This window comes from Antennarius striatus, chromosome 1 (assembly GCF_040054535.1).
Source record: "Antennarius striatus isolate MH-2024 chromosome 1, ASM4005453v1, whole genome shotgun sequence".
Taxonomy (NCBI): domain Eukaryota; kingdom Metazoa; phylum Chordata; class Actinopteri; order Lophiiformes; family Antennariidae; genus Antennarius; species Antennarius striatus.
The window spans coordinates 28,775,984-28,802,759 of NC_090776.1; the positions used below are offsets into that span (position 1 = coordinate 28,775,984).

At 42.3% G+C, this 26,776-nt stretch overlaps 1 protein-coding gene across 5 annotated transcripts in view; it reads right to left on the reverse strand.

Annotated features, from left to right (window-relative positions):
• Positions 1-2,581: 2,581 nt before the first annotated feature.
• The window catches only part of trpm7 (transient receptor potential cation channel, subfamily M, member 7), a 31,780-nt gene continuing 7,585 nt past the window's right edge, over positions 2,582-26,776 (reverse strand). For 2 of the 5 annotated variants that reach the window (XM_068322792.1, XM_068322774.1), the window contains exons 2-40: positions 26,347-26,426; positions 25,227-25,265; positions 24,218-24,425; positions 23,864-24,077; positions 22,744-22,868; positions 22,430-22,601; positions 21,931-22,105; positions 21,460-21,583; positions 21,070-21,142; positions 19,966-20,066; positions 19,402-19,536; positions 19,216-19,269; positions 18,993-19,133; positions 18,629-18,763; positions 18,222-18,499; positions 17,866-18,094; positions 17,189-17,344; positions 16,669-16,812; positions 14,353-14,481; positions 13,826-14,077; positions 12,298-12,508; positions 11,357-11,489; positions 11,066-11,244; positions 10,734-10,866; positions 9,339-10,129; positions 8,375-8,469; positions 7,941-8,037; positions 7,456-7,532; positions 7,273-7,310; positions 7,148-7,176; positions 6,893-6,946; positions 6,345-6,389; positions 6,196-6,261; positions 4,689-4,972; positions 4,506-4,588; positions 4,168-4,373; positions 3,987-4,038; positions 3,685-3,791; positions 2,582-3,539 (exon numbers count right to left, since the gene is read on the reverse strand). In XM_068322792.1, the coding sequence (XP_068178893.1) occupies positions 3,430-3,539; positions 3,685-3,791; positions 3,987-4,038; positions 4,168-4,373; positions 4,506-4,588; positions 4,689-4,972; positions 6,196-6,261; positions 6,345-6,389; positions 6,893-6,946; positions 7,148-7,176; positions 7,273-7,310; positions 7,456-7,532; positions 7,941-8,037; positions 8,375-8,469; positions 9,339-10,129; positions 10,734-10,866; positions 11,066-11,244; positions 11,357-11,489; positions 12,298-12,508; positions 13,826-14,077; positions 14,353-14,481; positions 16,669-16,812; positions 17,189-17,344; positions 17,866-18,094; positions 18,222-18,499; positions 18,629-18,763; positions 18,993-19,133; positions 19,216-19,269; positions 19,402-19,536; positions 19,966-20,066; positions 21,070-21,142; positions 21,460-21,583; positions 21,931-22,105; positions 22,430-22,601; positions 22,744-22,868; positions 23,864-24,077; positions 24,218-24,425; positions 25,227-25,265; positions 26,347-26,426 (5,754 nt within the window). In that variant the 3' untranslated portion in view covers positions 2,582-3,429. Of the gene's footprint in view, positions 3,540-3,684; positions 3,792-3,986; positions 4,039-4,167; positions 4,374-4,505; positions 4,589-4,688; positions 4,973-6,195; positions 6,262-6,344; positions 6,390-6,892; positions 6,947-7,147; positions 7,177-7,272; positions 7,311-7,455; positions 7,533-7,940; positions 8,038-8,374; positions 8,470-9,338; positions 10,130-10,733; positions 10,867-11,065; positions 11,245-11,356; positions 11,490-12,297; positions 12,509-13,825; positions 14,078-14,352; positions 14,482-16,668; positions 16,813-17,188; positions 17,345-17,865; positions 18,095-18,221; positions 18,500-18,628; positions 18,764-18,992; positions 19,134-19,215; positions 19,270-19,401; positions 19,537-19,965; positions 20,067-21,069; positions 21,143-21,459; positions 21,584-21,930; positions 22,106-22,429; positions 22,602-22,743; positions 22,869-23,863; positions 24,078-24,217; positions 24,426-25,226; positions 25,266-26,346; positions 26,427-26,776 lie in introns of those variants that run through there. The other 3 variants (XM_068322782.1, XM_068322800.1, XM_068322810.1) reach the window with 3 other exon arrangements.

The following is a 26,776-nucleotide window of genomic DNA, read 5'->3' on the forward strand; positions in this document are numbered from 1 at the left end:
GGGTGCAGGTCCTTGGTCCAGGGTGCAGGTCCTTGGTCCTTGGTCCAGGGTGCAGGTCCTTGGTCCTTGGTCCAGGGTGCAGGTCCTTGGTCCCTATGGTGGGGAGTGATCCTTGAATGAGGACCAGTCTCAGACAAAGCCCCGTCTGGACTGACCCTCGTTGCTAACACAGGCTGGAGTGAAGTGGTTCACACACAAACTAACGAGCAGGAGATGTAGCTGCACAGAGACATTGAACATGAAATGTAACCACGGTCTGTTCTGTTCTTCATTGATGGGATTAAAACTAAACGCAGGTGTTGATTTGTACGATCAACACCTGAACAACTATCATGTCTCCCTGTGATGGACGCCATTCCAACAGACTGCTGCCTCACGTCCGACTTGGGGATGGCCACGCCCTTGGGCGTGTCAACCAATCCGTATCGTCCACGCCCCTGAGCATGTCCACCAATCAGTATCGTCCAATACTCTGCCCAATAGCAGAGTGAAAAGTCTGAGGTCAAGAATACCTATTCTAGCGCTTTATGGTCGAATCGAGTCGTTCAGAGCCATGACTTCCTAAAAGTCCAAATATCTATTGATGCAGGAAGTGTTTGTTTACCAGATTCTAGGAGTTGGTCGGGTTAGGGAGGACCACTATGTATATGTAGAGACAGGAAGAAGTGTGATTTTCATAATAGGGCCCCTTTAAGCTTGGTGGTTTCTTGCAGTAGGTCAGATAGTCAAACATTTACCAGGGCTTTGAACCGGTTCATGGAAGGAAAACCAAAACCGGAAACTTGATATTTTTTAATGTGTGTTCCCGTACTGCCAGCGCTTTGTAGCAACACAATGAAGATCTGTTGTTCAGCAATAAATGACATGGTGGAAGTTATTCTTGTCTTATTATTAGGGCTGTGGTACTGTTTACTGTAGGGTAGCGACATATCTATAATTATAGTCTATAGTATATAAAATAATTGCTTGCCAATTTAAAAGTCATTAAAATACCGTATTTTGCGCACCATTCGGCTCATTGTATAAAGAGACGCAGTCTAAATAACGGAGTTTATTCTGTACTTTAACCGGACACACGGCGCACATTATTGTCCGGTACATGGCTGCTAACGGAAGAGAAAAGGTGACTGTGGTTGAACTGTGTTAAACTATGTATTTAAATTTAAAAAAAAAACACCGACATTATTTTATAAATGTTGTTATTTATTTTTTGATAAATCTGTGCTAAATCCTTCGGTCTGCATTGAATATCTCGGTGACGTCACTACCGCTGACCGTCTGGTTTCCGGGGGTCTGTCCGGTAATGATGCCGGCTTTAGAGAAACACATCGGACTAAAGTCTGAGCAGACACGTTAGTCCAGGACCCACGATCCACCACATGTTGTGGGGGTGTAACTCCTCTGCACTGCCCCCCAGTCCTGGTAAACGTGTGTTCACGTCTCTCATCCATCGCTCCACGACGCACACAGCATACCTGCGGTCCAGTCCCGGTACCTCCCCTATACCGGTCCCTACCGGAGGTGTGCCGGGCGGAGCCTCGCGTCCTGTTCTCTGATTGGTGCATCGCTGCCGGCGTACGTAGTGACGTCATACGTCCTGTGTCGGTGGACAATGGTCGGTCTGGAGGAGCGCTGACTAAAATCACACAAAAACATTTCTACACATTTCTGAACTCAGTGAACACATGAGACGCTTCATGATAAAAGTTGATTTCTGAGAAATTTTAAGGCTTTTAAGGCAAAGTACGGTAGTTTAAGGACTTTTAAATTGGCAACTAAAGCAATTAGTTTATATACTATAGACTATAATTATAGATATGTCCCTACCCTACAGTAGATAGATACTTTATTACTCCCGGAGGAAATTGTACTTAGACACTACATGAAATAAGACAAGAATAACTTCCATGTCATTTATCCCTGAACAACAGATCTTCATTGTGCTGCTACAAAGCGCTGGCAGTAGGGGAACACACTGCTCTGAAAATGACTGCAGCCACTGAGTTCCTGTCTAAATCCTACATGTTCAGACTGACACACTGCAGTGTTCACCTGTAATGATTACATAGTGACTGGGAGACCTCATTTCATTCTTACTCTAGGTATTATAAGATCAAAATTTATAACCTACAACATTCAAATAGCTTTTATGTACTTGAGCTAAGAACATATTTAAAACTGGAGACTCTATATTTCCCTGAGAAATGGGCTTTCTCAGGCAGATACCTGGTGTCACCCTTAGGGCAAAGGGAAGTCTGGGGCTCCCTTTTGAAGCTGCTGCCCCCATGACCCGACTACAGATAAGCAGAAGATGGATGGATGGAGCTTCATGTGAACTGTTTTTCACTGAATTTCTAACCCAATTCCAATAAAGTAGTCTTTTTAAAAATATCTTATTTTTTACTTTTTTTTTTTTTTAAATATAACAGTCTGTCTCCACTTGTTTTCTCATGAATACTGATTGAGAACTTAATCAAAAAAATAAAATATCAGTATAACTGACGTTTTAGTCCATAAATCTGTAAGAAAAAATATCTTCTAACTAAAAATCCGCCACACAGGTAAGCAAAGTGAGCAATGTTGCCAAAGCTTTTAACATTTTATTTGTTTGAAATGATATCCAGTACAAAATGTATACAGTAATATCCATAATGTTTGTCAGTTCCCCTGAATAAAATATTTCATTTCTGTTCAGCTCATGCCAGACAACAGTATCTATAAGATACACTAGATTGTAATTTGCTTATACAACAGTTGATGACAGTTAACGCAATAGTACCTTTGTAACAATAAAAACTATCAGCAATATTTTGATGGACACACTTCAAAACAAAAATCACGTACATCATTCTGTTTAAGTTGCATTGCAATCTGCCCATATTTTAGACGATTTTGAAGTCTGTGTTTTCATTAGCTACGAGACAAAAAGGTGTGATACAAGCCTTTATAATACATTTATAAAAACGTTCTGGCGGCAAACTGCAGTATTGACGTGACTGAATCTCAGCAAGCTGCTGTAACAGATTTACAATCCACTTACAATTTTGTTCTTCTTTTTCTAAAAACCAGGCAGACCCGACCCCTTCCTCCCAACACACCCCAATTTCATAATAAATAATAAACCCCTCTGCAATGATACGGTACCTGTCAATAATATCCAGTTCATATACACATACATATTCATCAACCTTTACAAAATATGTTTAAAAACTTTCCTCATTTACGTATTAAAAAACAGAAGCGGTTGAATTGTAGTTGACACAGCATTAAGGTGGAGAAACATCAACATCACAGTGCATGCACTGACTTCCTTTAAAACACAGCTGTGATTCTTCCAGTTATTTTTTTCTTGGTTTTTTTTTTGTTGTTTTTTTTTTGGTGCTCTTTGCTCCTTGGCTGTGGCTAAATAATTTAGCCTTGCATGACCAATCACATCAGCCTCGTTGATTGGCGGGACTCTTTGACTCCGCCCCCTGGGTTGGGAGGGTCTTCTTGAGGGAACATGACCTTGTCTGGCGTGTAGTCGTTCCTCTTTAGATCTGAACAGCAAGACAAACGTCACCGCCAAGAATTTTTTTTGTTTTTTGTTTTTAAAGCAAATTCTTTGATGAAGCTTCCAACGTATTTGACAGAACATCAATGAGGAACAAAACAGCTGAAGAGATGCTGTGAAACTTTGATTACCTGGAAGCTTGAGTTTCCGACAGCAGGAGTTGCAGTGGTGTTTTGCACAGAAGTTCCTGAAGGCATCATCCCCCAGGTTGGCCGGACCAAATATCATATCGTAGGATCTGGAAGAGGCACACATCACACACCGTTACCGAAAGCAAACATGACCTGATGAGAAACTGCTTGAACAAAGGAAAAGAGAAAGTGTCGTTGGTTTTTTTTTTTTTCCCAATGGAAAAAAAATGATCATGTGAGAGTTTTGTTTTTTTTAACATCAAGACACAACGCATGAAATAACTGACAGGTGAACGCCTTACCCTTTCTCACCACTCTTGATCACTGATGGATCTGTCAGAATCTCTCCAACACCTAAAGAGACACACACAAGGTGTGAAACAAACTTATTTATCAAAGTCAGCCTCTGGACAGCGCTCCCACGGCTTCTAATCATGAACTTGACAGAAGCGTTGGGAGTTTTTTTGGGGGGATTTTTTTTACCCTGCAGGTCGAGGACCAGCAGCTCTCCCCGGGTGTACTCATAGGTCCAGTGGCTGAAGGCCAGCATGGTTTCCTCCAGCAGGTTGGTGGGGACGATCTCATTTCCGTTGTTGTTGTTGAACTTCCTGAACTCCCCGGTGATGCACTCCTCTATAGCAAACCACTGTCCAGCAGAGTGACAGTAGAGCAAAAACACCTCCAGGAACCTGACGGAACAGAAGACATTTTAAAAGAACAGAAGCCCCAACGGACATCTGGATCATCTCATCTCTACGCATCGGCTTGTTTGTTTTCTTCACAGATGAATTCCAGTGTAAACCGTCCTGCATCCACATTACCTCGGTGAATAAGGAATAGTCTTGGGCCTGATTTGATTGAAGGCAAATGTCAGCTTCTGAGCAGCTCGCTGTTGCTGGATTTCCTGGTATGACACAGAATGTAAAGACACACACTTGTGTAGGTCTGAGGCTGACCTACACAACAGACTTGTCTTGGACAGGTTGTGTGTCAGAGCGTCCTACCCTGAGACAAAGGTGCAGCACCGTGTCCTCCTTGTAGATGCTCTGCCAGGTTTGGACGACCTCGGGTAGGAAGGATTTCACAATATACAGATGTCCCGGCTTCAGGATGTCGTACTCAGACCAGGTGCAGAGCACCTTGAGGGCCCGCCTGAGTCCTCCGCCCATCTCCTCCTTGCTGAGAAACTCTATTTTGGCGCAGAGGCCGCGCTGGGCCCAGGACGACATGCTGTTGTTGATGGTGTTGGGGGAGCTCTCTTCCAGTCGGTACACAGTAACCGGCTCTCCTGAAGGGACGCAGGGCAGGAAGTGAGTTTAGGTCGGAGCTCGTCCACTGGGACACAAAGACTTCAAAACAAACTGCAGCAGATCAGATCATAACGGATTTGATCCACTATTACCCTCCACCCCTATTTGCTGGGGTGATGAACATATTGTGGATCCAGATCGATTGGCTGCCAAAATTCTTTGTTGTATTTTGTTAAATATTGTGAGAAATGTTTTAAAAAAAAATCCTTTAAAATCACAAAAGTGTGTAGAAGACAGGGTTGTGCAAAAATAACTGAACTTTGGAGCAGATCCACATAAAGTGAATCAATGCTGCTGGAAACTTTCTAGGAATTGTGAAGAACAGAATGTTTTTGGGGTTTTTTTTGAAGATATTGATTTACCAAAACAAGCCGGATCTTTTAGGCGTTACATAAAACATATAATTACAGCGATCAAGTTTATTAACAAGCCTAAAAATGAAGATTGTTAATTCTACATTTGCCTTCCACACATAAACTGTTTATATCATTTCAACATTATTCAAGAAATAATATTTAAAACAAAACATTGTGGCACTTCTGTGTATATTTTCACCTAACAGGGCAGAAGTGATGAATATTGCCTCATGTCATTGTGAGATGATGGCTGTCGCTGCGCTGCAGTCTGTTTCTAACATGCAAATCCAAACTTTCAGTATGTATTGTTTTGTAAGTCATCAACTGTGCATGTCTCCCATACCTGGTACGTTGTAAGTGTACGTTAACATAACCTCCTTTAAGTCTGGGAAACTGGCTTTGTCACATGACTCACATCCACAGTAGGACCAGCAACAAACGACACGACAAACATTGTGTGTCTGAATGACAACGCCAAAATAATTACAAGGATGAAAAACTCAGGATCCATCCTCCCAGTTGGACACGCAGATGTTTTTTTGTCCCAGTTAATTCTAGTTCTTGCCAGAGAAGCAACAACAACAACAACAACAACAAAAAGTAAAGTTCCTAGCCTTTCTAAATGAATAATGAGGGATAATTACTGGACACACACACACACACACACACACACACACACACACACACACACACACACACAAACTTCATCAGCCGTTTGGATGAGACCGAAGTAAACAGCCACAGGTGTGGGAGGGTGAGAATAAAACCACATTTGTTATCTGCTGTACTTCCTGTGTTTGACACAACTGTGTGTCTCAGGGGACGGGTCCGGGGTCCAGGCTTACCTCTGGGGGGCACGGGGGTGAACGGGATACTCTGGGACAGCCTCATCAAGTTGTTACGCTCCACAGCTAGAGGTGGAGCACAAACACACACAGGTTAACACGGCGAGCAGAAGTGTGAGCAGGAGGTGTGTCGCACTCGAACGTCTCACCTGAGTACTGGTAGCTCTCCATGGGTTTGAAGGGTGAACCGATGGCTGGAGGGGGAAGGAAAGACGCGTTACTGCAAGACCACGTCTTTATATTAAAGAATTTGATCGCGTTTCGTGGTAGGATGGTTCCACCACCAGCGCCAGTTGAACAGATTTCAGCTTGATCGGATCTGGATTCAGATTTCTTTGTTGTTGTTGTTGCTTTTAATCATTAATTAATGTTCAATGTGTATATATTGTAACGGTTGCTCTAAGGCACACATTCCTCTCAGTGTCAGTACTGTACTTGTTTTCTGTGTAAATTTTTTGTGTGAATAAATGAATTAAATTCATTCATTTTTTTAAATGTAATTTTATTTTTTTTACAGCCGTGGGTGCTATGACGTGAATGAGGAGCATGAGCTTTTGTTTGCCTTGAAAATGACTTCCTGACTGTGTTCTCTTAATAACTAATAGTGGCACTAGCTGTCTAACACAGTCTTCAGACACAACTGTTATCGACGCCCCAGACTCAAGTGTGTTGTTTGCAGCCAGTGTGTGTTGCTCACAGTCCTTTCTGGCTCCCAGCAGGGTGTGTCTGGGCATGTAGAGGGAAACAGTGGCTGAAACCACAGAGGAAGAAAAGCAGAAAAATGTAAACATACTAAAAATAACAACTGCCACACAGAGTTTACACTGATAGAAAATTAAATCCTCTCACTAGAATTTTCCAGAAACAAATTAAGACTTTATGAAGGAAGTCTCTTGAAGCACGAACTAATGGAGGTACAGTCAAAAAAACAAACAAAAAAACAACAACTTACCATTTAGTGTGTCCTCTCCAGGGGCTCGTCTGATAGAGAGAACACACACATTATTTTAACAAAGAAAAATGTATGTGTGTGTGTGTGTGTGTGTGTGTGTGGTGTGTCCAGTCAGAGACACTTACAGGCTGCTGGCTTGAGCTGATTTGACCTGAACTCTTTCCTGGTGCAGAAATGAAGAGCACAGAAACAACATGAAGGAGCCGTCTGTTAACAGTGTGTATTTCAGACACACACACACACACACACACACACACACACACACACACACACACACACACACACACGCACACGGCCTCACGTCCTACCAGCACTGCAGTCCTGGGGTCTTCGTGAATGAGGATGTCTTCAGCTGACACTCTGCTCCTGTCCTTCTTTGTTAGAGCTGCGTGAAAACAACGATCAACAATCACCCATAATGACAAACAAACAAACAAACAAACAAAAAAAAAAAACAGACTGACAATTTGTGAACATGAAACCAGACGGACTAAATTTGTTCTTGTTTTAAGAGAAAGCGAGAGAGGGAATGGAATCCTGGACGATTACCATCAGACTTCATGTACAGAACAGGGATCTGGTCTAAATCACCACAAAAGTTTCACTTATTATTTTCACTTATTATTCATCACATCCAAGTTTTTTGTGTTACTCTATCGACAAAATGACGAAGATTTTGATATTTTTTTTAATGCAATGATTTATTAAACTGTCCTTCTATGTAAACTCTTAAGTTATCACCAACACATTTATAACTAATAGAGTTCAAACAGCCAAATTTGTGTGAGCTTACTGGAGTCTGGGTGGAGCAAAGCTGGATTTCTGTCGAACTCTGTGAAGCCAGCGTACGAGTTGACGGCTCTGATGTGTCCACGACTTTCAGGATGAGCCTTTGACCACGAAAAACAGACGGTTGGAGAAGTTAAAAAAGTTATTCTGAAACATTGAGGAAGCAAAGCTCCATCTTCACAGAATGATTCATAAGGTTTAACTGTAACAGTAGGAATTTTAGAGGTAAGTAACTAATATAGAACACGTTTGGACTGTATCTACGATATGGTGCTGAACATTAAACGGGGTGACGTCACTTTAACAAAGGATTTTATATCAGAACTCACTGGAAATTTGAATCCGATTCATAAAATTTTTTAACAAATACATCACATAAAGACATTAAACACACACACACACACACACACACACACACACACACACACACACACACACCTGCGATCTGGCCCTTGTGGCAGGACTTTGCTGGTTGCTGGAGGTGAAGGACTCCTTCGGTGTGGAGTGCTGGAACTCCAAACTCTCTTGATGTCCTGAAATAAAGGAACATTTATTTAATCTTTATTTCATTTAATTTGTTTCTAGAAATTCATGACTTCATTTCCCCCCACAAGATCCCACCAAAACAATTAAAGAATTATTATTATCTCATTCAATATGAATTTGTTTAGATTTTTCACAGCAGACCCCCCCCCTCTCCTCCACCTTCCAAACAAATACTTAAAATCAATCCCAGTCAGCATTGAAACCAAACATCCATGCTCGAGTCAAAACACACACCATCACCTCGAAACCCCCCCCCCAGGAGCAGAGTAAACAGGTCAGACGAGCGTTTCAGACAAAGCAGAGAAAAGGAAAGCAAAGGGCACCCGTTAAAGTTCTATTGGGATTCTGATCTGGAGATGAAAGTCCCGGCCCCCAGGCGGGCGCGGCCCCCAGCTGAAGCTCAAACCTCTCTTTGTGTTTGCCTCTTTTCCTGTGTTCCTCTTGTCAAGCGGCGCTTCTGACCCACTTTGGCCCTGACAGCAGGACGCTGGAGGGGTGGGCGGTTCCGACGCGACCCCCTCCCTGCTCCTGCGTCTGAACGGTTTCCTGGAAGCTACAGCGGGGGCACGAGGGTTTCCGTCGGCGACGCCCGGCGATGATTCGGGTGTGACTTCCGCGTCGGCGCCCCGTTTACTCTGCGAGTGTGATCTGACTTCGTCGTCGGAGAACGCCTCGTTCACGTAACCCCTCCCTGACCCGTCTGCGTTCTCAGGCTTCTCAATAAAAGCAGGCAAGCAGGCAGGCGGAGCAGAGCCCGAAGTCTCAGACACAACGACGACAGCAGGATACACACACACACAGTTTTCACACCCCTCTCTCGTCTCCTCATCAACATTAGACTCAGTCTCATACTCACCAACAAACGCCCCAAACTCGACAGTGGTGCTGTCTGGATGGAGGGGCTGCTGGTAAAGACCGGTTAGGGTGAGTTCTGGATGGCTTGAGCCACTGGGCTGGGAAGGGGTGCTGATGTGGAAGTGAGCCCCAGGGGAGGGCACATTGGGAAGGCTGGCTGGGGAGTCGGAGAGGCCCAGCTCTTGTGGACGTTTACCCTGGATGAGAGAGTGGCCTCGGAGACGAAGCTCCGGAGGGGAAATAGTCGCAGCACTTTGGACAAAGGCACCGGAGCCGACGCTGCCTGAGGAGCCCGCCTCTGCAGCAAGGGGCCCAAGCCCAAACAGAGACCTCCTCTCGGGGCTTAACGCTGGGTTCAGACTGGGGTCCGGCCCCGGTCCAGTTCCAGGGCTGGGCCAGAGTCTCCGGTCGCTTTCCGTTCCAGCCCATCCGCCCGCACCACCAAAAAGAGAATCTGCGATGTTGGCTCCTGCTTGGGGAAAAGAGGAGCCGAAGTAGGCCCCTACGCTGCGTTTGCCTATCGCAGATGACTTGGAGTGGGGGCCAGTGTCTGTTCCCACCGGAGCGATGCTGGGCACCACGTTCTTAGACAGACTGAGCTCCCGGGTGATCTGATTGTGGACTTTGCTGGCCTCCGACGCCCTCTGAGCGGTCAGGGTCTTCAGAGTGTCCACAGTCAGAGCGGAGAGGTCCTGCAGGTGGCCGATCTGAGAGTCCAGCGTGTGCAAAGAGCGTTTTATAAAGTTCACCTTGTTGCCAACCTCCTTCAGCTGCATACACATGGTCTCAACCCTGGAGATAATAAAACGGTAGCTTCAGTTAGTCCATGTGTTGCCCGGCATCGCCAATATCAAATGGAAATATTTAAAATGTTGGTATAGCAACTATTAAAATGTAAGCAGCCAATAAGTTTTCTAAATAAAAGTCACTTTCATTTATTGCCATAAATTTGTAAAATTTCTTATAATTTATCCAACAGCTAAATTCACAATTACAGCAAATTCTCTTAATAATCTGACTCTTCTTTATCTTATAGGATAACCTGTGGCCTTTTATCCTCCATCAGTGCTATTGAACACGTTTTAGAAAGGGTTCCGTTTTTATTTTTATTTGCAGGTGTTGCTGCTGTTCCGTGTGCACTAGCAGGTGACGTCAGACACAGCCGAGTTAAAACAGTCACACTCTACCACTGACCAACAGGTGGCAGTAAAACACCACGAAATGCAGCGACGTACCACAAAGTTAGGCAAGAAAGCAGCTAGTTCACAAACAGGAATATAAAAATGATTTACTTCAAATTCTTTGCAAATGTTTTGTTAGGAAGGAAACATTTTTAAACACATTACACCACTGACAGCACATGATATTTATTTTCTTTACAGAATCACAGTCCCACCTTTCCGACGTAAGACGTATGCGCTCCTCACTCCCTGAGTGAAACTTATCGTCCTTTTCATGAAAGTACGTCTCCACACACTGCTCCTCAAAATCATGAAGCTTCTTTTGGTCTTCCTTTGTGAGAAACAGCTCTAAAAGAAAGAAAGACTCTGTTACTGTTGGACATGTTCATAACTTATCAGTTAGGGAATAACTTTCTTTAAAAACTCACATAAAAACAAAGAATTTATCTCGGATTTTTGACATAACAACAGGCCTTTAATTTATTCCAATTCTTAATAATTTAAGGCGTGATACATATTCCAGAAAATGAGAGTAGCTTGATCATACTTGGTCCGTAGGTGTTCTCCTTCTTCCTCTTCCTGCACATGCAGAAGAGGGAGTAGATATGGCAGAGAAGGATAAAAGGCGGTGGGAGGACAGGCTTCTCGTGGTAGGCCATAACGAAGTGGTAGCGCTGGTACTTCCACACCAGATTAGAGATGGACTTCACTTGCAGATACACGTTGCTGGGAAACCGAGAGGACAGCGGCGATTAGAACATTGCAGAGAACGAGGCCGCTGTTCAGCCATACTCTGCTGGAAACAAATTGGATTTTTAGATTTTAGTTGTCGGCTTACTTGAAGAAGGCGATGAGGAGGTTGACCATCAGTATGTACTGTACAAAGAGGTAGACTGCTTGTAGGAGAGGAGTCAGCCACACTCCTGCTGCACACAGAGGCTTAACTGATTGGTCGCTGTTGTTGGCACACACTGTGAGGAGGAGCAGCTTTTTAAAAAAATACACACATATACACAACCCCCGACACACCAGAGATTTACGTTTAGGTTTGTTCGATCTGTACCAGCTTTCTTACCTGTGCAGATCCAAACCTGGCCAAGATAATAGCAGGGTGCGCTGCCTTTATGTTGTGTTGATATATTGTTTTAATGTAAACTGTTTAGATTTTCATTTGAAACATTGACAGTAATACCTGAGTAAACAACTCGCTGACATTTTTAAAAAAAATAAATTATGATAGAAGAGTCTCTTCCTGTGTGGTTTTTGAGGGAACAACAAAAAGCAGAATAACTTGTTTTTTTCAAAGGAGTATTTGCTCAAAAATGACTCCTGAATATTCAGTAACTTAGTGAACATTGCACTGCGTAATTGGCATCTTGCTAACTGCCACTCCGTCTCTCCACCAGTCGTGATAACAGTGATAAATTTCAATGGTGAGTGAAACTTTGGAACGCCCATTAAAGTCAAAAGGCACAGCCAGGTATTTTGTTCCACATGAGCTTCAAATGCACCTGACTCTCAGGCTGACAGCTCGATCTACTCCTTTTGTTGGGACCATTTTTAGTCGAGTCAACGCAGTTGGTGCTGTGGTGTAACAAAACCCCCGACCTCCTCAAGGAGACCAACAATGGCTGCTTCTGTTTGCCAACCATGTCGTGTGAAAAAGGCTGTGAGGCGGAGCAATGATTAGACTGTCGTGGGTTTGATTTCCAGTGCATATTCTGAGTGACAATCAGCCATCATGCCATGGTGAGAAGCTTTTAATAAAACTCTTCTTACCCTCGTAATCTCCCCTACCATCCTCATCGTCCTTACCATCGATTTCATAGGCATACACTTCCCCGTACATCATCCAGTACGGCTGGAAGACTACGTCTTTGGCCAGAGTCCAGCTGGGCTCCTCGTCTGGGTACAGAATGGCTTTCCTGGGGACGCCGTAGCTCAGCAGGACTATAGCCATTATTACCACAATATAAAACATGTTGGCCACCTGAAAGAGACCCAGACTGAATGAAACACACGGCTTCACAAACAATATTTGAATCACAAAGAACTGCACACAGTTTCTTTAGTGCAAAGCAGTCTACTCTGGAGACGTCAGTTTTTTGCTGAAGTCTTAGAAAGTTCAATAAATTAACTATATAAGCATTCTGTGACTTGGTCTTATGTCGCTTGGTTCAAATTGAAAACTGAAGCTGAAAGATAATTGCCATGTTTGTACTGAAATCCCCAGAGTAGATACAGTGATGCTGAAGGCTATGAAGGTTTAAATGATGGAAGCTGGGTTACATTCAATCAGCTCTTCCAAGGTAGTTTTGCTCTCATGTCTCTTATTGTTTTGCTAAAAGACCATGCAAAAACTACTGGATGGCTTTGTAGAAGGATGGGCCTGGAAAGAACCTCTTCAATTCTGAGGAATATTACAATGAATGCACTAATCCAGGTTAATCCTAACTTTCTTCAGTGTGTAATTGGTTTACCATTTCCACAATACACCCAGGCAAACTTCACAAACGTGTACGATTGTTTGACTTTGGAAGAGGTACGCACACAATAGAGTGTATTTGTTTTCTGAGTGAATGCTGGGTGAAATCTTCTAAACTAATTCTACATCAACACACAACACAAACCAATAACTAGCATTTCGTCTGCTGGATCTGACTTTAAATTTAGCATAAAATAACTGCAGGAAAGAAAATACAGTAAGTCTACAATACTGAATGTAGACTATATCTTCAAGGTCGCATAAAAACGTAATTAAAACTACCTGTTTTATTCTAACACAGGCTGCTCAGAATAATATAACAACAGATTAGAATACCTGGAAAGATGCAGATGATTACTGCAGTTTACATTTGAGTGTTCAAAGTGAACAAATAAAAACATGAGTATTAATGAGGGTGATTTGGGAATGCACAAAAACTGCAGAACTAGTATTTTCATGTTAGACAGCAATACTGTCATCACATTATGTATCATGAAGACATCACTAAACGTTTTATTACAGTATTTTCCGCACTATAAAGAGTACCTAAAAGCCTTTAATTTTCTCAAAAACCAACAGTGCACATTATAATCCAGTGCGCCTTATATATGAAAAACAGATTTAAAATAGGCCGTTCATTGCAGGTGTGGGAAAAAGTTTTAAAATATGCAATTTATTGCCTTATAGTCCAGTTTTATAGTGCGGAAAATACTCTTTTGTAACGTCTCTTCCACCATTTCTGACTATAATTCCTTTTTTTTTGGTTTTTCGGTCTGCTTGCTCTGTATTGTGCAGCGGTGTCTCACTTTCACAGTCACTCACCATTTTAGCGATCATCATGACATACGGCCCAGCTTGCTGATTGACAGCCAGGATATCCATGAGGCGCACATACCAGAATATGATATTAAGACAATACAGCGTCCTCCCAGTGACGAAAGCTTCTCCTCCACCTAACCTCAGGCCAAAGCCGATAAAGAAAGTCACAATGGCCAGAAAATCGGAGACATTGAAATAGTCACTGAACCACACCTTTATCTTCTGGCTTATTTTGCCTGCTTCATACATGAACATCTGGAAAAGAGGAAATAGTGGTGAAAACAGAGGAAAAATAGGAGGCCAGAATTTTTCTTCAACGGAACGCAAAGACCAAATTAACCCACTGGCTGCCAGTGCTTTGCAGCAACTGATCTCCTTCGGCGGACTTTCTCCTGACGTCTACTGACGTCAATGACAGCCAGTGAGATAAAAACTAATTGTTTTGTTGCAACATAAACATAAACATCCCCCCGAACACTTCCATATGCTAGAGGATAATACCAGCCTCAAACCGTTTGGTTCCTGCTCACCTCTCGAATTTTCTCAATGGCTGAGGTGAATATGTAGAGGATGACCACCCACTCTTGAGGGGAAGGCCAATCAGGCATTTTCACCAGGACCACATATGAGTAGAACATCAAGAAGCCCAGATAGAAGAGCTGAAGCAGAGGGACACGCAAATAAGACTCATCAACTTCAAAATTGATCGCATACAGCACAGCAGTAAATGATGCCGTTGTTTAGTATCCATGTCACACATGTGCTCGGTGTGAAATCACAGCATTCATGTAGGATGTGGAAAATAGCTGGAGATTTCTCTCACATTCTTTAATAAGGTCAAACCTAAGCCCCATCCATAGCCCTCTGAGGAGCAAAAAGTATTGAGCGTCGGTCTGACTGAGGCCTCAGGGCTCAAGTGGTGATTATATCTGTGTAAATAAGGACTGTGTGTGTGAGAGGAAACTTCATTCTCAAGTTAAATCCACATTTCATGAGTCAGCTCTCAGAATGGAGGCCTGATGGGGGTAACATGAGACTCTTTTTTTTTACCAACGCACCAATTAAAGCTGCAATAATGACTATTTTCACCATAAAAAAAAAAAAGCTGATTCATATCGCTCCCATCAACAACCATGTTTTCACGTCCATCAGTTTGTTAATGAGACGGTTGATCTCTTGGAGTGCTTCATTCACAGCTCATGACAGTCTGGTTGCAGGGGGGGGGGTGGGGTAGCATGGGAATCCTTTAACCAACTCACCAATTAAAACTACAATAATCAGTATTTTCACATCAGCAACTACAAAATAAATGCTGTTTGTAATTAGATTGTTCAGGACTCTCATCAACAAATGTGTTGTTATGTGCGCCAGTGGTAAGAGTCACTGGGGCTCTAGAAAGACTCTAGAGCAGCCGCTGACTCCAGACTTGTCTGACTCATTAAACAGAGATGCTGTTAGCCTATTTTCTGCATTTTTCAGTTCATGTAGCAACAATTTCAAAAGTGATTTCTTCTGTCTACAGCAAAGTCAGACTGGTTTCTATTGAACATTTAAGTTTGTACAAAAGTTATCCTTTGTGTTTAATTATTCAATCTACAGACTGTGAGAAAAATACCCAACAGACAGGTAACACAAAGCTTCTACGGTTCAAAAAACTGCTGAAGCTTGAAACAAAAGATCTGAACTTGTAGAAGGTAGAAGGGCCAGTCAACTTTGTAACGCAAATATGTGTTACATTTGAAATGGAAGCAGGTAGAGCAGATGTGGATATGCTTGGTCACAACCTACATAACAACAATCTAGCAGTTTCAGTGATGTTATCAGCTCCTCTCAGCCTTGAACAGCCCCGTCTCTGCAAATAAAACCCTCGGTGACAACTCCAAATCTCCTGAGAACCTGCCTCAGGGCTTGTGTGTATAAATAAACAAGTGAGAAAATGTGAGAGATAATCCAGTGCATGGGTGTGAATCTGACGGTGGTCCTTAAATTAGCATAAAGGTTGACTTATTAAAGGCTAAGTGCAAAGGAAAAGCACATCCAGAAATTCACTAGTCATTGATTTCCACTTGCAGCAAACTTGTAAAAGCTGTGGGAAGGAAATCATTTGTCAGATTTGCTCCTACTTGTAAAGGTTTTAATGGGGCAAGGACAACAATCCTTAATTTTGAAAAGATTTGAAAGGGACAGGGTGTTATTTAACAAACGACAAAGACGCTCGAGTGGAACTTGCAAGTGAGTGAAAAAACGTCACGAATAAAGAAAGTGTTAACTAGATGTTCGCTGCGGCTCAGGACACGTTGTCAGACTGTGTTCCCCTGTCGGGTCGCGATGTGGGAATATCTCTACAACATGTCTACCCATAGAGACCAAAGATCCACCGAGTGACAGAACAGCATTTCCATTTTGTTGTGCCTCACTACTTTCTGTGTGGGCGTCACATGAGATGTATTTGCACCTTGTCGGGTCTGAGGTAAACTGATGTCCAACACGGAAAGCTCTGCTTTATCGACTACTGTCCTACAAACAAATAAAATATACTCCATCATCAGGTTCTTTCATCAGGTTACTTTCACTTAAAGTAATAAACAAAACAACTGTAACTTTAATTTCCCTGACAGAACCTCCTTAAGGGATCAATAGACTTCCACTCTACTCTCTACTTTATAAAGTTGTTGGTGTAACTCTTATTTCCGGAGAAAAAACCCAAAATTAAACAATCCGAGTTGTAAACAACTGGTCCTGTTGGGAATCACGCCCCTGAGCCAAACAGCCCTACCCAGATCAACCACCGGAAAATAGATGGTTACATGTGAGTGTGCGTGAGTCCTGTTTGGTAATCTCCATACCGTGTTAGAACAGAACTTCACAATGGGAGCATGGTAGAAGGCATATATTTTCCTGGTTAAGGGCAGCTTCCTGGGGCGAATATGCGTCTCCATGTCGTCCTTTGCCTCCATGTGGTCGTGGGATCTGGCCTCCTTGAACACATCCTGCAGAGAGATTAAAAAGGCCAAAATTAGACTAGAGCTCGCCACAGTATGAAGGGAATACGAGAGAAAGAGGGAAGTCAGCAAACACCATCGAGTAAAAATGAACACTTGAAATATTTATGAACACACTTTTTTATGTGAACGTCTGTCTTGAACAGCGGTGATGCTTCATAGCTATTTAACCCTTTAATGTCAGTCAAACTATGGAGGAAGTTTAACTTTTAGAGCTCTTTCTTATGAATTTTTATTCCAATTATGTTTCACTGTGGGACCAATAAGCTGGTTTGAATGAGACAAATACCACATCCTCTGATGAAAAAGTGATGAAGAGAGAAAGACGCAAACACAGAAGCACTGAATGACTAAAGACTATAACCATTTGGATGTCTTCAGTCATATTCTGGAGGTTGTGTTCGCTGTCCTCCATGGTGATCTGGTGGTCGTCCTGACTCTGAGGGATGTGAGCCATCTCTGCCTTGGATTTGTACTCCAACAGCAAGATGGCAGGAGGCACCAACGTACTGAGGATCACCTACAGACAAATACACACCCAGGTGAGTGGATTTTACTGGATTTACTATGAAAGTCTTTTGTATCACACACACACACACACACACACACTAAATGATATTCACTCTTTCATTGATAAGTCGTACCCTACTCTGCCTCACCTTTGTGGGTTTAGACTACTGTAATTTAGGTTTGACCGCATTATAAAATGTTTCCATCCCAATGCAAAAACTTGGTAACAGCATCTTAATAAAAATATTTTTAAAATAGAGCATTTCTGGAAGACATTCACGAACATTATTACTTTTATTTGATTAAGTTTAAGTTAGTATCTGGTTAGTACGGTGACCCAGTGGTTAGTTACAACTAAGATCGGATTAGAAAGACCTTTGTCCAAACGCAGGAACACAGGCTTGATTAAACACAAATATTTGACAGTTACATAACGGTCCAGTGTTGGGCTGCACAGAAAGACGTCCCTGATACCAGCACTTACATTCCTTCTCGTGTGTTACCAAAAATAAGTCTGAATGGAACATGAACCTTGTACCAGGAGTTCTTGCGCATGTTCAGCCGTCCCATCCACATGTCTGACAGCAGCATCTGTGTGCAGGTGTGAGCCACAAAGGGCCGCAGATGGGAGGACACAGCCAACTTTAAACAGGTGGAGTTGCTCCAGTTCTTCAGCTCATAGGTCAGCAACTTCATGGCCATGGTCTCGTCCTGCCTGAACGACTCCTCCAGCAAGTCCACCGCCAAAGTACCAAACTCACTGCAATGTTAAACAGAGCGCACTTCATTCATGTTCGGTTCTAGTAAGAAATCTGAGACATGGCAGGCATTTAACGTCGTGTTTACTAAGTGAACATCAACAGTCAAAGCCACGTAAAGGTCCCTACTTTGAGTATTCCTTGAGCTCATCTGAGGTGTCGTCCACCACGTCGCTCTTCTTGGCCTCGTAGCCCATCGATCGGCAAAGCTTGCAGGCCACCAGTGCCTTTGCCATGTTCTCCTCGCCCTGCTGCCAGAAGAAGAGTGACATTTTCTGCCTCTTCATCAGCACAGCCCACACCAGCAGCTCATTGAATGGGTAAGGAAACCGCCGGGTTTCTGGGTCGTCTATGTCCACGATCTCTTCTTTGTTTCTCTTTTTATTCTGCTCGGTCGTGGACTCCAGCTATGAGAGTAAGGAAGGTACAGGCTCACTTTTAATATGTTGTGCAGTAACTCCTTAAATGCAAAGAGATTTCTGCCTCTGGAGGTTGTTAGCATTTCTGGTTACTTAAATGAAGTTGCAGGGCTTTACCTTAGGTTTGTACGGCTGTGCAGTTTTAATGAACTGGTTGTGCCTCGTTTTCTCCTTCTTATCAGCCTGCATGCTAAAAGTCTCGTGGCTTTTCCTCAGATGAGAACCAGGACCTGCTGTGTGACGTCCAGACCTCTGTGCAGCAAATGAATACAACATTAGTGTTGCTTCACTTTCTTCCACTGGATTTTCATGACAAGAGACAGTAAAGTCACTAAAGACATCATCTCAATAATGCACAAATTAATGCTGAAGCCAGTTTTTCTCAAATTCAACTCCAGTACATATTACTACTTTTAAATGGACTCTTTGGATATTTTGGACATTTCTACTGAGATACCTTCAGAACCGAGCTCACACTCACCCTACTGTTGCCATGGAGGTTGTTGTAAATGATTCGGAACCTCTTCCTGGTATAGTTGCACCTGTAGGTCCCACCCATTAAGTACTCAATCACCAGGCCTATATCGATCAATGTGATCTTGTAGTTTGGGGGCAGATGACTCTGCAGGAAGGCACAGACATAAATTAAGATGAAACAGAGATGGATTACCATCAACATAATTTCATGAAGATGATTGTCCTACCTGTTTAACATCTCTGACCAGGTGTAGGAGCGTTGGATTGCTGCTTGGTTGTTTCTAAAACAGAGGATTGAACAAGAATTACAATACTTAAACACACACATACTGTACGTCTATACACAAAGATTGCATTCAGTGGTTTTGCAGACTTATTGACATGTGTTGTTGTTGTTTTTTCTACATCATTACCGTGTTGTAGAGCTCCTCCAATCGACTGATTGTTAGGAAACGGTGCATGCTCACACCATTCTCTATGAGCAACTTGACAAACTCCACCCTGTCCATCACGAGCGCATCCAGCATCACTTGTTCTAGAGAGCTCACCTGTCAGAACAAAGACAAACTGGGTTTTATTCACCAGAATTTTACAACAGATTATCTATAAAACAACCCGACAAACTAAAAAAATAAATAAAATATATATATATATATATATGAAACACAGGAAACATAGATAAATATTATTCATTCTCTCATTTATGCAAAATGCCAGGATTCCCCCAGTTTAAAATAAACATCAGTGCTGAGGGAAGCTTATCAAGACAACTAAACGGGTTCATGTTTCAGTCAAGATAAGCAGTTTGTGGCAGCGTGCCTGAGTCCCGTCCCCTGACTGCACATTGTGGTGGGATTCTGGGGACATTTGGGGATAATCCAAAGGTTCTGAGCTAATTCTGAGCTAACCAAACATCCCTAAAAATGCTTTCTCTGTCTCTCTCTCACACACACACACTCACAAACATGCAGACGTACCAGAAGCTGCTGTCCATACACAAACACGTGATTCTTGGCAATGTCTACGCGGTCCCAGGCCAGAGTCAGGACCAGCTGATCAAAGGCAGACATGTTTGTGCCTGAAAAACACAGGTATAGCTGTGAGCAAACATACACGCACATGCGCAATACATGCTTATTAACTGTGTATTATCAACTAGCCAGCTAGCAGGATTAGCAGGGGTTAGCAGAGCAGAGCCAGAGCAGTAATATAGTTAATTACACACTAATACAGCAACACAGCAGATTAGAGAACAGAGTAAATCCCTCTTCGGTTTACGGCTCTTTTCTGCAGTAATCTGCCTTACTGTCCTACAGGAGACATCAGAGTCAAACAAGCATAATCACTGCATCCAACTGAAGAGGAATTTTATTGTCCTCAAATCACTAAATGAACCTAAAGGTTCAGATGGGAAAAAGGGAAAGTATTCTATAATATTTCCAGCCTTTAAAACTGAGGAAAAAGCAGGACCCAATGTGTTTAGAGCTTTTGCAGCCAAGGGTCCTTCTGATGGGACTCCACCAAGATGACTGCACCTCAGGCTGACAAATATTTGCCTAGGTGGGCATTTTTCATTCACAGGCTGTTTGTCTTTTGACCATCAAATCCTGATTCTCCAGATAATCAATCAGCCTGCAGTCAACTCACAAATTCCTTACTTTTGTCTGAACTGACCAGAATGACAACCTTCCCATAGATGTGTTAATCATTTGGTAGTTGGAATGAGGAATGCCTGTTCACACAAAGATCACTAAAGTGGTGAAGGAAATGTAAGCTTGTGTTCAGGTGAATGTAAAACTTCTTCTGTCTCTCTGATAATGTGAAGATGAAGGTGAGGTTTGACTGTGTCGGCAAAACTAGGCCCTTGAATATGAGGAACATGATCTGATGGGGAAAACGAAGAGATAGCCTCACAGGGGGAAATGTTCTCAAAGCATATCTATTTCAGAATGAAAACATTACAAAGTCTTGGGATCAAACTCCCCCAGTGCCAACAATCTCAGCTCATGAACAGACTGGGATTTTTCTCTCTATTGAAGTAGGAGCAGAAACCAAGATTCAGAGAGAGGTCGTCTACTAACCCTGGAGCAAAGCCCTCAAAATGGCTACGTCGATGTCCTGATGCTCCTCGGAGCTGATGTGAAACACAGTGATCTGTTTCCAGAAAACAAAATAACACTTATCAACATGTCCATACAGATATCAACATGTCCATACAGATATCATCGAGATATTTCAAACTCAACAAAAAGTAAACAAAACTAAAAAGTATGTCTAAAATTTTTATTAGATTCTGTCCAAAAGTTTCTGATATAAGGACTAACAATACCTCCATTAAACCATTAAGTACAGTCATATTAATGGTTTTTTTTAAATATTTAAATCAAAACAGTCATGAATAATAAATTACATTGGAAAAAGACCAAAATATATTAATGAAAGAAAAAACCCCCCAATATCTATGAAATTACCAATTCTTTGCTCTTCATGCACTCCATGAGGGTCTGAAAGAGATGGATAGCGTCGCTCTGGCTGAAGTTGAAGGTTTTCTTGATGGTTGCGATGATGTCTGTTTCCACTCCATCAGGAAGGCGGCTGTGATAGAATGACATAAAAACATGGCTAAAGTCACTGCGCTTCAAATCACACACCAAAAGTACAGGTTTTATTCAGCAAATGCCATCTCAACATGAACACTGTTTAAAGTTTAGTGGTGTCAGGCCAGGTTAGCGTTGTGTTGACTTCTCTGGCTGGACTTTTTGGTCCTTACAGGCCACAAATGTCATCAACCTCAGGGATCAACAGCGTGGTCCCTTTGGCATGAAGTGCTTTTTGGTATCATGACAGTTTTTCGTTTTACGGGTTTGTACAAATCTTTAACAGAGGTTCTGTATAAATCATTTTCTTTCTTCTGTGTGTGTGTGTGTGTGTGTGCGTCTTACCCTCCCTCCTCAGTTTGCTTGTGAACGTAGGCCAGTATGTCAGCAGCGCGACCAGTCCCCTCACACACCACCACAGGGACTGGGGGGCTCTCCTGAAGGTACTCCAGCACCGTCAGGATTACATTTGGACCCCCCTCAAAGATCAGGGCCACGACAGAAACTCCCTGACCGATTCCTACAAGACCAAAGAGTGTGTTTAAAGTTTAAACTCCCTCAGCTGTGGTGTCAGTCAGTGACAGATTGAGCAGTCGAGGGGATTAGTGGTCGTTATCCCCTGGTTCCCATCATGCAATGAAAAACTGGAACATAAAATGACTGCACCTTGGAGTCCTGTCCAGTTTGAATCATCATGATAATGTTATTGTATATGTAATATTTAATACGAGAATTAAAATCACACACCCTACTTTCACAAATGAAAGTGAATCCTCTGGTTTCTTAAGAATTTAAGTTAAAACATGTTTTGCAAAGCAGATTTGAGTTTTGGGTTTTTACTCACGTGCATGTATTCTCTGGAGATTGATGTGCTTCTCCAACTCCCGCCGCAAGTTGACCTCAGCTCCGTACTTGCCCACCGTTCCGTCGTCCACCAGGAGGAAATGGGAATGAAGACCGTTGAGAACATTTAGTTTGCTGAGAGGATTCAGCAGCGTCTGGTATGGAGCAATAATCTGCAGTGTGGACATGACAGGAGAGAGAAACGCAAGATGAGAGGGGGGGGGGATGAAGGAAAAACTTGTTATGGATCTTCACAAACAAACCCTTAAAGTACCAGGTTTAATTACAAACAAGACTATAAGAGTTGTATCTCACATCTCTGCCGATAAGATCGTTCCTGTTTTCAATGACTCCCCAGGGTGCGATCCCGATAGTGCAAATTTTCTTGGATGACCTTGAGCAGTGCTCTTTGAGAGCGTCTCCCACATGCTTCGCTACACCTTTAGGACAGATGCACAAAACAATCAAGAAATTATCATCACTGGATAGCGGAGTAAAGTTGTCATTGTGGTGTAGCTGTTACCATCTCAGTTTAACTTACGATTTTATAAAACTCACCTCTGACTTGAGTATTTCTGTACAAATCTGACCAGTAACAGTCTTTTAGATATTGCAGACCCAAGAAACAGCTTTGTGACAAGACATGGTCGAGACACCAGAATCCTCTGTGACCAAATTGTCACATATGGGAAAAGTCCACATCCAAGTATCCAAGTCTGGGGTTGTCTGCGAACCACAATCCTCAGCTAATGGATCTGATGGATTCAGTAGTAATTTGTGAGGCGAGAAACCTTCCCAAATGGCCAGGGTGCCAGAGAGGCATTAAAACTAATCACTGGTTTGAGTAATTGACCCCGTGAGCAATGATTTAAACACTATGATCAGACCACACCATCTTAACGCCAACTGTGGCTGCAGACACACCTCAGCCACGACACACAGTCAAATGACACACTCACAGGCCGGTATTACAAGTTTTGCTAAATCAGCGCGCTGCACCGATGGAGGCCGTGCGTTTGTTCGGTTTTCTTAACAGTTTAACAGCGAGTGTTCATTTACGGAATATGAGGGAGTAGAGGTGGAAAGTAATGAGCTAATAACTGCCATATCCACTCCATAACAACAGTAGCAATGCATCACTCCACTTAGAATGCAGTTTAACATTCACAGGTGGATAAAAGCAGCTTCTATATCATCATTACTCCTTTTCCTGTTTTTTTTTTTATGGTTCAAACAAAACATTCTGTACAAACCAGTTTTTGGCTTGCAAATAAATCAGAGCCACAATTTCCAGTCTGCAGTGGTGTCTTCTATTTGCAGAAACTGTATGTGATTCCTGAACTGTGGTTGTATTGGCTAAATGATAACATAGGTTAGATTACAATTAGCCATGAATTACATTTGGATAGGATGACTAAATTAATGTTTGTCTAACCTGTGTTGACCCCGCCAGTGAGAATCCAGGCCCCAGTGGTGACTGCAGCGTTGACGAGGCCTTTGCCCACCACCTGCTTGATGCGTGGGTGCAGCTCAAAGTTCTGAACTCCTCCATGGACAGAGATGAGGATCTTTGGAAGCTCCATTTGCCACTCCTTCAGCATCAGCCGCAGGATGCTCTCAGGCCGCGAGTCATAGGACAAGCGCACATACTGCCACATTTACACACACACACAAAAACGTGATTGCATCAACACAATGAAGGGAAATGTCAGTTAAAGTATTAAAACACACACACACACAATTTACACAAAATTCTAGCCATCCAGCAGAGGACAATCCATCCTCTTACCTTGGCTCTGTATGAGTGAGACCCTCCCTGGAAGTTGATGACACCGTATGCATCACAGGGGCTCGCCTCCGTGTGCTTTTCCACCGACCACTCCTCCACTGCAGGAACGGACAGGTTGGGGTTTTCGCCCAGCTTCACATCCGAGTACTTCGAGGCCAGGCTGGCGGTGAAGCCCACATGCTGCCGGACCAGCCGTCCACAGCAGCACCTTGATGGGGAGCAGAATCAATTCATTTATTTATATTGACCTTCAAATTTATTTTGTAGTGATGTTGGGAAGTGCTCATTTATAGCACATGTATGATTATTCAAGATATTCAAAAGCTGGTAAGGATTATAAAAGGATTGGCGACTTTCTGCCAGTAACATGCAGCTTTAGTTTCATGCATTTATCATGCTATATCACTATCAATTACATTCTGTATTTAAGGCTCTTGTAAAAAAGATTCTTGTTGCAAAACAAATGAACAAAACAAATTCAAATATCACCTGGAGAGAACATTTTTAACCCACTGATGGAGCAAAAGTCACGAACAAGCTTAAAATTACTGGTTTAAAATTAAAAACTGAGTTTAAAACACTGCTTCAAAAATAATAAAATAATAGAAATGGTAATTCTTTCCCTATTAACCTATACTATAATATCAGCAACATGAGAATTATTATATTAATAAGTCCAACAATATCAATATTCCACAATCTTTCAAAAATTTGCTTTAATTTCAATGAGTCTTGTCAATGTATTTACAATACAATTAATGATCAAAATCAGCTTTCCTGCTCTTCATTGTTTTTTCCATCACCTTTAGGTGAGAACACAGATCCTGAAAAACAAAACCTGGAAGTAAAAAGTTTCCTGCGTCTGGTTGCTGTTCATTGGAATGACAATGTGAAAGAATTCATCTGCAGGGCTCCTCTGGTGTAAAGAAGCCAGTGAAAACTGATTCACTCAGGCTAATCTCATCAGGTAGCAAAGAGAGCACGAAACAAAGTCTGAGCAAACACTTACCGGACAAGCTGTTGGCAAATTTGGCATCCTGAATGGCATCTGAAAGGGATTTCACAGAAAGAAACGCAATTTAAAAACTGTTTAAATAAACTGGGAACACCAAAATAAATACATAGAACTTCAATAATCTCCAACGTCGTAAAGCTTCTTATTATTTAAATGTAGGTTACATTTGCATAGCTACAGAACCACCATGACCTCTCCTGGTGAGAGGGAAGACATTTACGAATGTTATCTGGAAGCCGAGCAGGCCGCCCACTTAGACGGGCTTTAACCGTGAAGCCCAGCATGGGGATCAAGTTTCCTCACAGCCGCATGAAGGCCTTTGGCCCCGTGTCACCAACACCTCTGGAGCGGCAGCACGTACTTCAGTTAGTGGAGAGGATCAGTGGAAATAATTGATGTAGAAGAAAACAGTGAGTAAATAACCCAGCGTGACCTTCACATGACAAGAGGAAAAGGACAGACTTCTTCAAAATGTGACCACAGACAGTGTAAGAGTTCATACGGGAAACAATCTAATATTAAATAATTACCCCATCACCCAAAAATCCTTTGACCTCTGGATGAGATATACCTTTAACTGAGCCATTTTCAATGTTTCTCATGCTCACACAGTTTTCATTCTGCAATCCACGCCAGTGAAAAGCTGTCCATTCAGTTTTAACACTGCTTTGTAAGATTCCATTCAATCTGCAAATGCAGTTTTCATGTGCCCATGGAAAAATTGAGTCTTTTTCAAATGCAGTTAACGCCACGCAATATATTTAGTTATTTACAATACCATTCAGGCCCCAACAAACTTAACCAAAGCAGAAATCCATATTTAAATATTCATTAAGAATATATCATATATTAAATATTGATTAGAAATAAATTAGGACTCTCACACCTAAGGCTACAAAAATAAATGATAAACAGGTTCATCACTGTTCGTCCCTCTCACTCACCACCGTAATTATGGTGACAGACATAAACATGAAGATTATGCAGAAACAGACTCATTTACTTTTCGGAGAGTAGTGATTAGGAGTTGGGCCTACTTTAACACAAACCATGCAATTACACTGTTTCCATGGTTACCACCACAAAGGACACTGGACTTTGTCGAAGCACATACCTGTGGGGGTCTTTTGACACTGGAATTATGTAGACACATTCCCTCTTGTTGAAAGTGCTTTCTATCCAGGGTTTCTGGGACTGGGGGGGGGGGGAGAAAAAAATAATTAAATATTGTAAAACGAGGACAGTGAGTGATGATTCTCTGGTTTGTATTTATAATTAAATATTAGCTTCTAACCATTTTAAGCCAATCTTTTCACAGATGATATACTCATTGCTGGCATTATAGCTACCGTAGTTTCACAAAGGCGAGACAAGCAAGTGATAAGAACAAGATGAAAACAGAAGCAACCTTCAGATTCTTCGGAAGACGATACACACACCTTGACAACCGAGTTTTAAGCTACAAAGCTTTAAAGAACAAAGATTAAAAGCCCATAATACAGAATTTTACTCTATGAAAATTTAATGCAGCTGGATTAATCAAT